The sequence below is a fragment of the Oryzias melastigma genome, linkage group LG11 (genome assembly GCF_002922805.2).
Source record: "Oryzias melastigma strain HK-1 linkage group LG11, ASM292280v2, whole genome shotgun sequence".
In the NCBI taxonomy this organism is placed as follows: Eukaryota; Metazoa; Chordata; class Actinopteri; order Beloniformes; family Adrianichthyidae; genus Oryzias; species Oryzias melastigma.
The window spans coordinates 20,870,150-20,884,154 of record NC_050522.1 but is presented as its reverse complement, the minus strand read 5'-3'; the positions used below and the strand labels follow the sequence as shown (position 1 = coordinate 20,884,154).

At 41.4% G+C, this 14,005-nt stretch overlaps 1 protein-coding gene across 2 annotated transcripts in view; it reads right to left on the bottom strand.

Moving 5' to 3' along the window:
• Positions 1 to 14,005, bottom strand: part of LOC112138243 (protein NLRC3) — a 25,520-nt gene that overhangs the window by 2,138 nt on the left and 9,377 nt on the right. Inside the window, exons 6-7 of one of the 2 annotated variants that reach the window (XM_036214339.1) lie at positions 6,582 to 6,628; positions 4,690 to 6,481 (exon numbers count right to left, since the gene is read on the bottom strand). In XM_036214339.1, the coding sequence (XP_036070232.1) occupies positions 4,690 to 6,481; positions 6,582 to 6,628 (1,839 nt within the window). The remainder of the gene's footprint in view (positions 1 to 4,689; positions 6,482 to 6,581; positions 6,629 to 14,005) is intronic. The other variant, XM_036214340.1, reaches the window with a different exon arrangement.

The window sequence follows — 14,005 nt, the reverse complement described above, 5'->3', positions numbered from 1 at the left end:
TTATTCATTATTAGAAATGATTCAAATAACTGCAGATATTTTCTCTCTGTTCTACCGCTGCAGCTGTGTTGCCTTTCTTGCAGAAAATATTCTCCTATAGTCGCATTTGCTTGAAGGAACTTATCAATTTCTGTCGCCGGAAGTTGTAAACTCAAGTGTTTGCTCCCGTTGCCATGGTGAATCGTGCTGTCTTTGCTCCATTGATCAGGGCTTTTAATGGTCGCGACGCTCACACCTGGTTCTGGTTCTAACAACTTCAAGTTGATTGAATCAAACATTTTCAGCTGTTCTGGAACCGAAAACCCTGAGTTTGGGAATTTAGAGTCCAGTGACTCTAAGTTCAGGTTTGAACTCTAAATTTGTTGAACCTGCTTCTTGGAACGGGCCCCAGGCAGATAATTTAAAAACTGAGCCCATGTTGACAAAAACAATTCTTCTTTTCCTTTTACAACTGCATGCAATCTCTTATGAGGAAGTACACTAAAAACTTCTCTGTACCACAGAGTGACAGTGTGAGGTCCCTCTCTAATCCAATTTATTAAGATACATTTCCGAGCAATCGAGAGGAGCTTTTCCAGGAGCGGGAGGTATCGTTTAGGGATTTGTAACACCTCTGAAGGGAGGCCAGTAGGTAGACACCTGAAACCTTCTTGATTTTTAATTTAAAGATCCTACTGATCCATAATTTCTATTGTTAAGGGTTTAAAATAAGGAAAAGAAAACTGTATTTTTTAATAGCAAGTCCCTGGAAAAACTCACTATTTATAATATCGCTGAAATAAAAATGAATTTGGAAACTGCAGTCAGTCGACTCGTGTCCTCCAAATCCTCTACCGACGTAAATAACATTTCCTCTGGATTAATCAGCCTCCTCTCTACATGATCCTCTATGAATGAACGTGTCATTTTGGTTTCTTAGTGGTGGAAACGTGACGTCTCTAATGTGAATGTTCTCTGAATGTTAATGAGGAACTCATATTTGAACATCTTTCACTTTAAAAAGGGGCGGAGACCGCAGAGAACTCTAAGTTTCCTGAAGAAAACCTGCTACCGACCAGGTTTCGTTCACAGACTCAGTTACCATAGTGATGGATTCTGAGTTCAGCTTAACCCGCTTCTTGGAACGGGCTTGGTTTCACTTACTTTCCCGGGTTTGAGTTATCTCTCTTTCTGAAACCGAAACTGCTCTGCCCACAGAGTAACACAACACTCAATTTCTACACAGAGCAAATGAAAATCAGCAGAAAAAAACTTTCACTTTAGATGCAGAATACCGTAAATCTTCCAGTTGTGTCCTGTCTTCAGTAAATTCCTGCTCAAATAGGTGTTTGTTATTTTAGAAGCGGGGCACCTTTAAGATGATTTTTTGATTCCTGCCTAGCCTGGCCATGTGTCAAAGTGCCCTTGGGCAAGACACTGAACCCCACATTGCCAACCTTCCCACCTCTGGTGACGGGTTGGCACTAGTGTATGAATGGATGAATGGATATGTGACTGTAAAGCATGTTGGGCCTTCGAGGAAGGTAGAACAGCGCTATATACTGTAAGTATATGCCTTTTACCATTTAAATATGTGAGTTATGCCAATTGTTGATCCAATCGTGGTGCATGTTAACAACTTATTTTGAGGTTATTGTGTTTATTGTGGGTTATTTTGGATTTACTTACCAACTGAATTTGCTTTCTTTTTTGCCAACCATGCCCACATTTCTAATATGATCATATCCTGTAATATATAATTTATTTCACTTGTGCAACTCGAAGTGCTTTATGGTTAAAAACAGACAATAAATGAATAAATAGAAAAAGAGAGAAATCCAGTCAACATTATAAAAGTAAATTCTAAAAGAAACGTAAAGCTTTGCTCTGCTATGAGAAAACAGTATTTTGGGAATCTCGTCATACCATGAGCCAGCTCAGTCACAGGAACATTGCGACAGTGCCCACTAAGACCGAGACAGCAGGGGGGTCCACTCAAAAGCTGTAAGTCTGCAAAGTTGGACCCCAACCTCCCCCACAAATGGCAACTACCCCAGCAACAACCCCAAACAGAGCTGGCAACCCCTGGCACATAGGATCCCCAAAGGGAAACACTGGGGCATAAAGCCTTAAAAGCAAAATTTTAAAATGTATTTGACGTGACGCGATTTGAATATGTGTTCCCTATAATGATACCCTAAAGATTTTTATTAAAACAGCCACAGTGGTGCGGCGCAAGCAGTTTGTGTGTTGGTGCAAGAGTTAATAAAGCTTTATTGAGACATTTTATCCATGGTTTTATTTATCGTCTTTATGCTTCACATAAAAAAAAATATTTTAACTCTCACGAATGCAAGATACAGAGCTTTTAAATACCAGTCCCCAATTCAGAGGTTTTGCTATAGTCGCCTCTTTTAAACTTTCATGTTTTTAAGTGTTTAAGTCTGCAATTGTTTTTCTTTTTTGTTGTTTTTTAAGTTTACGGTACTTGGTAATTTTATTTTTTTGTTTTGTATCCTCATGAGTGGTTTTTTTTTCAAGTTTTTTATCTGTTGTGTCTCTTGTAGCAAATGGACCTCAAGTCTGTAATAAAGTATCCATCATAGTATTGGTTATGCAAACTGGTATATGACCATTATGGTAGCGAATGATATATGTGGGTTGTGGGTGACCTGGTTTAACCATCATGGCTTTGAATGAACAAAGAGTGAAATCAAAATTCCTGCTGAGAAGATGTAAACCACTATTGTTAGTATGTTCACCGTCTGCTTTGAAGAGATATTTTCTATTGTAAAATAATGTGAAATTATGAATTTATGAAATGCTCATGGAGTGATGGTATGTTTTTAACCAAATGTGAATCTGGCGGATCCACAAGAACATGGTGTCTCCATAATGAAGTGTAGAAGAGTGGTCCAGATATGATACCATTTATATTTGACTGTTGGATGTTGTGAATCAGGTTGACAAAGTCTATTTTTAGAGTCTCAGACTGCCATAGTTTTAGGTTGTTCATTCCTGCATGTATAGGAAATGTCTCAGCAGAGGGATGTTTAAGAATTAGTTTTTGGGCAGAGATGTTAAAGTCATTCACCACAGCTCCAGAGAGTGAGAGTGTGTGGCACCTGCTAACCCAGACATGTCTGACAACGGAGTCTCCCACAATGAGCACTGGCTGCTTCCTGGCAGGTTCGGGTCTCCCCTCGACGGCGGCTGGGGGAGGAGGCACAATAGATACCAGCTGCAGATGTGATGGAGCTCTGCCCAATTCCATTAGGCCCACTCAGTCTATATGTGTTTTGTGGATTTGGAGAAGGCGTTCGACCGCGTTCCCCGTGGTGTCCTGTGGAGGGTGCTCTGGGAGTATGGGGTCCGGGGAGCCTTACTCAGGGCTGTTCAGTCTCTGTATGACTGGAGCAGGAGTTTGGTTCGTATGGCTGGCAGTAAGTCAGACCTGTTCCCGGTGCATGTTGGACTCCGGCAGGGCTGCCCTTTATCACCGGTTCTGTTCATAGTTTTTATGGACAGAATTTCTAGGCTCAGCCAGGGGCCGGAGGGGATCTGGTTTGGGGACCACAGGATTTCATCTCTGCTCTTTGCAGATGATATTGTTCTGTTTGCTCCATCGAGCCAGGACCTCCAGCATCTATTGGAGCGGTTTGCAGCCGAGTGTGAAGCGACTGGGATGAGGGTCAGCACAGCTAAATCTGAGGCCATGGTTCTCGACCAGAGAAAGGTAGTTTGCCCTCTCTCGGTGGGTGGAGTGCTCTCTCTTTTTTTTGCTCGACATGGTGTCAAATGTTATATTCCTCGGGGTAGTAGGTGTATGCAAATTTTATTGAGTTTTCAGGCATGTGGCGGGGGTCAAATTTTTGCTCTACACCATCTTGTTATACAAAAACAAGATGGCCCTTGCAGTCACTGACTGCAACAAGTCATAATAATAAAAGCACTGTCAGAAGATAATCTACCTGTACGCTAACAGCAGCCATGTTTGTTTAAAATAAACCTCAACTTAATCCTTGTTCATGGCCGTTTTCTAGCATTTTAATACCAGTAGTTTGGCGTATGTGAAAATGATTATTTTTTGATTGAATTTATGGCATGTGTAAACGTTTGTAATGCTTGTTTTAAGTTTTTGAAGGCCATGTTCACAATTAAATTCTAATCTGATCTTTGATCAGAAATACATATGCAGCTATTGTGGAAATTAAGACATCCTCTCATTTTGGACTGTCTACTTTGTGTTCAAACCATTTAGAAGGTTGTTGTTTGGATTTCATTTGTAAAAAAATATGATCCTTCTTTGCACTTTAGCTAAAAAGTGTGGATGTGTGTGAAAAACAAACTTATTTTCTTCTATCATGTTTTGATTTAAAATAATTTTTCAAATCTTTTAATCTTTGTAATCTGATTAGACGGAAGTCTAAACTGAAAACTAAACAGAATAGATGATCACTAAAGTAGCCCATAGCTGCAGCTCTGAGTGGAGCCATCAGTGAGAAGGTTTAGGGGCAGTTAGCTTTTTGACAGAATCAGGAAGGTCTGGAGAGTTGGACTTGATTCCAGAAATCAAATCTAAATGCTGCTTTGTGTTCATTCTTCTAATGCTGGTGTTAAATTGCAATATGTGACCACAAATGCTAGAAGATCAATGTTGAAGATCTGAACACTGATCTAATTTATCACCACAATCCCTTCTGGACTCACCTGAACTTTCTGCAGTTCCTCACAGCTGGCATCAGTCTTCGTTTACCTTCGGTTGATGTGTTGTACTGTTTCAGGTCCAGTTCATCCAGAACCTCCTCTGACATCTGCAGAGTGTAGGCCAGAGCTGAGCAGTGGATCACTGAGAGTCTCTTCTTTAATTTGTTCTCTGACTTCAGGAACTCTTGGATCTCCTGATGAACTGAGAGGTCCTTCGTCTCCATCAGACAGTGATAGATGTTGATGTTTCTGTCAGGAGAAACTCCCCAAGCATTGATCTCCTTCAAGTTGTCAATGGCTTTCTGGATGGTTTCTGGATTTTCCTCTGGCTGACTCAGCAGGCCTCCTAAGAGTCTCTGGTTGGATTCTACAGAGAGACCATGAAGGAAGCGAACAAGCAGGTCCCGGTGTCCAGTTCTACTCTGCAGGGATTTCTTAATGACTCTACTCAGAAATTTATCTAGAGATGGGTTCTCCATGTTGTACTTCAGGAAGTCCTCAACAACTCTTATCTTCCTGTTGGAGTAACAGTGGAACAGGTAGACTGCAGCCAGAAACTCCTGAACGCTCAGGTGAACAAAGCTGTAGACCGGTTTCTGGAAGATCTCACACTCTCTTCTGAAGATCTCAGTACAAATTCCAGAGTACACTGAGGCCTCTGTGACATCCAGACCACACTGCTGCAGGTCTTCTTGGTAGAACATGATGTTTCCTTTCTCCAGATGTTCTAATGCCAGCCTCCCGAGCTTCAGAAAAACTTCTTTCTCAGTTTCTGTCAGCTCTTGTGGACTTGTCTGATGTTCCTGCTGGTACTTGTTCTTCTTCCTCTTTGTCTGGACCATCAGGAAGTGTGAGTACATGTCAGTCAGGGTGGTGGGCAGCTCTCCTCTCTGCTCTGTGGTCAGCATGTTCTCCAGAACCACAGCAGTGATCCAGCAGAAGACTGGAACTTCACACATGATGTAGAGGGACATGGAGCCCTTGATGTGGGAGATGATTCTGCTGGACAGCTCTTCATCTGGGAATCTCCTCCTGAAGTACTCCTCCTTCTGAGCATCATTGAAGCCTCGTACTTCTGTCAGTCTGTCCACACATGAAGGAGGGATCTGATTGGCTGCTGCAGGTCTGGAAGTGATCCAGACCAGAGCTGAGGGAAGCAGACGTCCCTGGATGAGGTTAGTGAGCAGCACATTGACTGAGGACTTCTGTGTGACATCAGACACCACCTGACTGTTGTTGAAGTCCAGAGAAAGTCTGCTTTCATCCAGACCATCAAAGATGAACAGAAGTTTGCAGACAGACAGCTGTTCTGCTGGGATCTTCTGGAGTGTTGGATGGAAAAGCTGGATCAGAGTGAGAAGACTGTGCTGCTCATCTCTGATCAAGTTCATCTCCCTGAAGGAAAGAAGAACCACAGCACTGATGTCTTGGTTCTCCAAGCCCTCGGCCCAGTCCAGAGTGAACTTCTGCACTGAGAAGCTTTTTCCAGCTCCAGCAACTCCGCTGGTCAGAACCACTCTGATGGATCTGTGTTGGTCAGGGAAGACTTTGAAGATGTCTCGGTTCTTGATTGCAGTGTCATGGAGCTTGTTGGTCTTGGTGGTTGTCCCCAGCTGCATCACTTCATGTTGCGTGTTAACCTCTCGTCTCAGTTCCTCTGTGATGTAGAGCTCAGTGTAGACCTCGTTGAGGAGCGTTTCTCTTCCTGCTTCTTCAGTTCCTTCATCCACATGTTCACTTCTGCTCCTCAGATTAATCCGATGTTCTCCGAAAATCTCCTTCAGATCAACATCTGCTAAAAGTGCAGAGAAGAAAGTTCCTTAATGAGTGTTCAACACAACCCCAGGAGATACTTTCAGAAGTATCATTCAGCAGATTATCAGATTCTGACTCACCAGCTTTGGGTCTTTCTGCAGACTGGGGTCCACTTTTCTCCTTCTCTCTGTGGACACGAAGGGGAAATGTTAGTGAACAACAATCAAAGAACTCATAGAGCAGATCCTTTCTGATCTTCTTCAAACTCAGATATTGTGTGATCCAGACTGCACTGAAATCAAATGTGTAGCGTGAAAGGGGGAATATGAAATATTCAATCCCAAAGTTGGTTGAAAAATATAAATTTTTATTAAACTGAAATTCAATAAAATTATCCTCAGGCCACCACCGTCGTAATGAAGGAAAATATTACTCATTAATGATCAGCCGCTACCTCTAATCAATAAAGCAATAATCAATTAATCAGTCTCTCAACTTTAGGTTGTTCGTACCCTTCGAATTGACTTTACCACAAAGAAGAAAAATAACGATATCTGAACAACAACATGGTCATGTAATATTTATTGAATAACATGAGGTTAAACAAGCAGAAATAATGGACGTAAAAGCATGGAAAGCAATCAACATGTGTGGAACATAGAATATAACTTTAACTAATAACTAGAATAGATAAATGAGAAGAAAAGACATAAAATATTGAGGGGAGGAATGCTAATTGTGTGGATGCATAAAGTGTGTGTTGTGCATGAAAAGGTGTTTTATTACTGAGCTGAGGATAAGCTATCCTCAAAAAGGAGGAAATAAAACGAGGCAATGTTATGTTTGCAAAATTAGAGTTAATCTTTAGTCTAACCATAAGCAGTTGACTGAAAGAGTGATGTTCGACTTCTCACCAAACGGTCTGGAGATCTGGTTTTGTTCGATCTGGTGTGAAAGGGCGGTTAATCCCGTTACTGACTAGATCAGACATGTTCAAACTACGGCCCGCCCCCACGTTTGGTCCGGTCCGCTGAACAACATAGATAGATAGATAGATAGATAGATATCTTTATTTGTCATTGTCTCAGGTACAATGAAATTAAAAAGTGTCTCCTGGTCAGTGCAACATTCATGCTTCAAATCAACCCATGGTAAAAACTTAATATTAAAGTAATCAATAACAAATAAAGAAAGTGCTGGTAAGTAAAACCTGGACATTTACACAATTAAAAAAATAAAAAAATAAACAGAAAGTTTTTTTATTTTATTTTACTGAACCTTGATTGAAGTTCATTCATTCATTCATTTTCTTGACCGCTTCATCCTTTTCGGGGTCGCGGGGTGCCGGAGCCTAACTCTGAAACTGATGGACGAAGGCAGGGTTCACCCTTGACAGGTCGCCAGTCCGTCGCAGGGCCTCAATCACACACACTCACTCTCACATTCACACCTAGGGGGAATTTAGAGTCACCAATCAACCTATGAAGCATGTTTTTGGACGGTGGGAGGAAGCCGGAGTTCCCGGTGAAAACCCACACATGCACGGGGAGAACATGCAAACTCCACACAGAAAGGTCCCAGCCGGGATTCGAACCGGGGCCTTCTCGCTGTGAGGCAAGAGCGCTAAGCACTGCGCCACCGTGCAGCCCATTGATTGAAGTTTTGAATTTAAAATGCCCTTCACTTGCACTTGGGCTTTTGTTAGGCATTTTATGTTACAGCCTTTTATTCAGGGGTCTCAAACTCAATTCAGCCCGGGGCCGCTGGAGAAAAATAATTGAGAAACTCTGGACCAGAGAAAACTATTTTTCTTCGGTTTCAAATGTCTGTATTTACAGCTCCTCCTTCATATCTGAAGAGCAGCACGCTCACTGAAAGGTCAATGCAAACACGCCCACACCAGAATTCCTGGCCTCTGCGTCTGGAGCGCGCGTAACCACATGCTGCTACGCAAGTTTTTAAGTCTGGTCACGAGCTCTATGCACAAATTGGGCACACACTGAGCGAGCCGAGTCTTCAACCTGGTTCAACATTTCCACACACAGTCTCAGCAGCGCAGAACTGTGACCAATCAGGGACTCGGATTTGGGAGCTGCTTTGGCGGCGTCTGCTTCAAAGCGCTGAAGTGCCAAACATGATCAAAAAGAAATGAATCATTGAGGTTTGTGTCCGGTCGGGTTAACATGACACCCAGACAGACTTTTGAAAGGACAGAATTGTGACAACAAAAAACATTGAGCAACATTTCAGGGTTTTTCACCGCTTTAACCTTTTGCTCCGAGATTCTTCCTGTTGTAGATGCAGAGGAGCGCTAATGAACAGTAAAAATACAACAGAAGAAGAATCCCCTCTCTGCTACTGCGTGGGTGACCGCGCTGATCCGGTGTGGATACCACCTGCTGAGCACACGTTCATAGACCGCGTTTTGAACACACCACACGCGGCCATTGTTGAGCACCTTTGAAGATTCTGCTCGTGCGCAGACATCACTCACGCACGCGGAAGTAGTCAGTCTCTCAGCCGAGGACTTTTTCTGGTCATGGAGGAGGAAAAAGGGTCTGATTTGTCCGCGCGGAATGTTTGATGCGGCCCGGAAATGTCTTATTTCAGCTGGAGTTATGTGTCTCCCATTCATTCTAAGAGAGACATTCAGCTCCTCCCACACCCGGCGTGGCGTCAGAAACATGCTTTTTGGTAAGCAGCACGCTGTAAATCTGTCACGCGGTGAAAGAGGGGCGGGGCACAGGAATCACGGGCACGGGAGTTTTTCAAAGTAAAACTTCCTTCGGTTTTAAAACTAAATAAATAAATAAACAGAACTGAAGCCAAGTGACTCGCAAATCATGGGCTGGGGACCACTGCCTTTTCATTCACATCAGTCCTAAACATGTGCTATAAAGTGTATTTAAGGGCAACAACACAGCGTATCAATATAGAAGCTACACTTTTATTTTGAAAAACTCCCGGACGTTGTTTCTACATCCGTGTTGGTCTCTTGACTGAGAGCAGCTAGCTACTTAAGTTCGGAGCTTCAATCTAACAAAAACAAAACAATAAGACGTATTCAGAACCTCTCTTTTCGGGCAGGAAAGAACCAGCGAGGAACCGCACGTTTTTGTCTGTCTGTGACCCGGTACCAAGTGAGCCACGGACCGATACCGGTACCGGTCAGCGGCCCGAGGGTTGGGGACCGCTGTCTTAAAGTTCACAGCAGCCCTAAAGTTGTGCTCCAAAATCTCTTTGAGCTGTCACACAGCGGTTGTAGTGTAAGTCATCCAGATAGAAGCTAACTCTTTAGCAGATAGCATTCTCTTCTGTAACCTCCGACATCAAACAACTCCTTTCCTTAGTTGAGTCTTTACTATTTTTTGATTGGTCGAAAGGAAGTGGAGGCGGGATTTAGCATATATAGTGGTGGAAGGCCCCGCCCGTCTGACAGAATGCAAAGCGGTTTGAATTTTGACAGACTTTGAGCGCGTGGATGAAACTGAGAATGCATTACAGCGAGGGGGCGCTGTTTTGCATGATGATTTGAGTTTTGAAACAGAGCGTGGGATTTTACTATGCAATAGATTTAAAGATACTTTAAAGTTATTTTGAACCAAACCATGTATTGAAATGTCATTTTTAAATTTTGAATTGTAAATTGTAAAATGCATTTCAAAATGAAAGACCAAATTGCATATTGAATTGTAAAATGCATAGTCATTTGAATTATGACATCAAAAACCCATGACAATATAGAATGCAATTGATTTTGTTTCTATTCAATATTTTATTTTCAAAATTATAATATTCAATTGTAAATTGCAAAATGAATTGTCATTTCAAAAGCCTAATCTGAATATTGAATTGTCAATTAAAAAATGCATTGTCATTTGAATAATGACGTCAAAAACCCATGAGAATTTACAATGCAATTGATTTTGTTGGGCTGCACGGTGGCGCAGTGGTTAGCGCTCTTGCCTCACAGCGAGAAGGCCCCGGTTCGAATCCCGGCTGGGACCTTTCTGTGTGGAGTTTGCATGTTCTCCCCGTGCATGCGTGGGTTTTCACCGGGGACTCCGGCTTCCTCCCACCGTCCAAAAACATGCTTCGTAGGTTCATTGGTGACTCTAAATTGCCCCTAGGTGTGAATGTGAGAGTGAATGTGTGATTGAGGTCCTGTGACAGACTGGCGACCTGTCCAGGGTGAACCCCGCCTTCGCCCATCAGTAGCCGGGTTAGGCTCCGGCACCCCCGTGACCCCGAAAGGGACATAGCGGTTAAGAAAATGGATGGATGGAATTGATTTTGTTTTTATGCAATATTTTATTTTGTAAAATTGTGATATTCAATTGTAAATTTTCATATTGAATTGTAAATTACAAAATGAATGATCATTTTGCAAGCCTGATTGAATATTGAATTGCAAATAGCAAAATGCATTCTCAAATTGCATGATGAATTTGCAAATTGAATTGTCAACTGAAAAATGCATAAAACTTTGAATTATGACCCAAAAAAACTTCCATACCTCCTCTGTTTAGGTGACTGGAGGAATGAATGAATGAATGAATGAAGGAATGAGGAGGTACTGGACAGCCCGCCAATGCCCCGCCTCCAGAGTCATACACCTCACCGTGATTGGTTCGTTCAGCTCTGCACACTAGTGATGGAAATTATGATTCCTTTTAATGACTCGAGTTTTAATGAGTCACTCACCAAACTGAATCGAATCATTTGAGTCACTGAGTCACGTACTCAGAGAGTGCCAAGTAAAATATGTTAGGTCCAAATTCATATGACTAAATTAATAATGAAAAAATTAAAACTAATCATTGCATTGTGGGACAAAAATTAGATTTATGGAAAAATGAAGTGAAAATGAATAAAATGCAAGCAAGAGAATATAGTGTTATAAGCTAAATAAAGAGCAGAAATCAACTCAGTTTCTCTGAGTTTTGTAGTTTTATTACATTATTGGAGCAATGAAATTAGCAAGTTTGATAACGAGGTCAGTTTATATTAGTAAAAAGTGGTGGAATAGATTAATAATCTTTTTTTTTTTTTTTTGCTTTGCAAGACATAAAATGAAAAAATGAATTTAATAATGTGGCAGCAGACCATCAGAGTAAAGCAGCAGCTGAGCAGAGGAAGCAGCTCCTCCCGGTCAAACAGGCTGATAAGCTAAAGCTAAACTAAGCTAAGCTAAAGCGAAAGCAATGGATTCCTACAAGCTTCAGAGCGAGGCCGAGCTGCTGAGATTCTTTCAAACGATTCACCTCCAAACGAGGCGAACTGCTCTGTGATTGGTCAGAGATATGAGTCCTGACTCGATTCAGTCCGAAATGAGTTCTCTTTCATGAATCATCGCTCATTTGATTCAGCTCGAAGCGAAGTGAATCAAATGAGTCAAATGAGCGATGACTCGAACACGCCCATATGATTCAGCCCAGACTCAGAGAGCAGCTCGCAGCACCTCAGCGAGGGGAGGGGCATGGGAGTGGCCAACAGATTCTCAGGTTGAGAGGGGTGAGGAGCTGCAGGTGTCAGCAGAGCGGTGCAGCTCAGATCAAACAAGATATTCTGTTGTTTGAGCTTTGTATGGAAGCGTATGTGTACCGAAAATAAAAATAAAAGTCAATACTGGAAATTATATTTCATTTTCAAAATGTACCTGCATTATGTGTCTCTTAAATTAAATTAAAAAGCAATTATCAAAACTGCTTTTTCCTTTTTTTCTTCAACACTGGTCATTTTGTAACTTAATTAAAATGATAAAGAAAATGACATTTGACATTTCATTTTCAAAAGGTTCTTTGGTAGTTTTGTACCACAATTCAATCCAAAATATCAAAATTGAAAATTAAAATGCATAAACATAAATGCTATTTCATTTTCAAAATGTACCAGCATTATCTGTCTCTTAAATGAAATTAAAAAGCAATTATCAGAACCGCTTTTTCCTTTTCTTCTTCAACAAAGCTCCTTCAGTAACATATTAATAATAATAGACCAATAATGATAGATTAATAATAATATAAAAAAGAAAAGTAAAAAAAAATATATAGATTTTTTTTTCTTTCTTCATTTAGTATGAAAGCATCCTCGTTGTTGTCACTTAAACTAACCGACATTTGTGTTTGTTTATGAGGGAGAAAATAAAGGAACAGTATTTTTATGGTTGAGAATCTTCGTTTCTGGAAACTTTTAAACTTTTGATCTTCCTCGACCGGAAGTAGTCAGACTGTGATCACGTTCTAGCTTCACAGAAGTCATTCGGGGCCCAATTAAAAAAGGGTCCGGTTGGTTTGTCCGAACCTACTCTAACCCACCCGAAACGTTGGTATTTCACGATTTTGGAGCCCCTTTTGGGGAGAAGTCCAGCAACTTAGACTAACTGTATGCCCAAAATAAATGTATATCCCGATAGTAACGGGTGCATTTCTCACTAGAAATATTGTCAAAATAAAGATTAGTCCACAAAATATTTTATTCGGAGTGATTTTCCACCAGAAAAGAGTGAATATCCCACCGTGTTTTTGCTAGCGACAGGCAGAAAGTCAAAAGTCACGTGATCAGTCACGTGATCCGGAGCAGGCCCGTAGAAATGAATGACAGAATGAGACGTAGAAATTCCACAATTTAGACCCGTTTTTTGTGAAACTGCTACGTTATTCCCTGTGGACAAACGTGGGTACTGAACGTTTTTGGAGGAGACTGGGTTGCCCTCGGGCATGAGTGATGCATGCGCACAAGCAAAGTCTTAGCGGGTGGGCAGGCGCACGCACGTGTGACAGTTTGGTCATGTGCGCTCGCCGGGACTCTGGATCTGCTTGTGAGAATCTTTCTGCGCGCGAGGGAAAAAGGAGTTTGGACAATTGCGGGCGGAGACAGAGGGCAGCACTAGTGTCCAGGTGAGAGGAGCTGCAGCCTCCAAAGTCTCAGGGACTCTGACAGAGCGCAATTAAAAAAAAAATGGGGGGATCATTTCAACTGTGGGTTTCTCCCAAATGAAGAGGACGGATGGGGAGGAGGCGGAATCTACTACATAAATTACTTTAAAAGTCAGTCATATCGTGACACTCTGTAACACACATTTTAAAACAGATATATAAAATTCATGCATTTTTTTAAAATTAATGTTTGTGTGAAATAGCCAAATAAAAATGGTGAACAGAAAACATGTTGAGATGTGAATTGGTTTAATCGACACCTTTGGCGGAGAAGTTTGCCAAAACGCCGGAAAGATTGACAAAAAAGGTCAAACGCATCTGGTACCATCTGGTATTTGGTCGTTTTTGATGAGAAGGGGCAAATATTTTTCCAATCGTGATGAAAGTATTTTAGACAATATTTTTAAATCCACATTAAGTAAAGAGATTGGTCTATAAGAAGTACAGTTTTCTGGGGATTTCCCTTTTTTAAGAATTAATGAGATGTTAGCTTCTCTTATAGTTGGTGGTAAAATGCCAACCTGAAATGAGTGATTTAACATATTTAAATATGGTTCTACAAATAGATCTTCAAATTGTTTGTAATATTCACTGGGAAATCCATCAGGCCCTGGGGCCTTCCCACA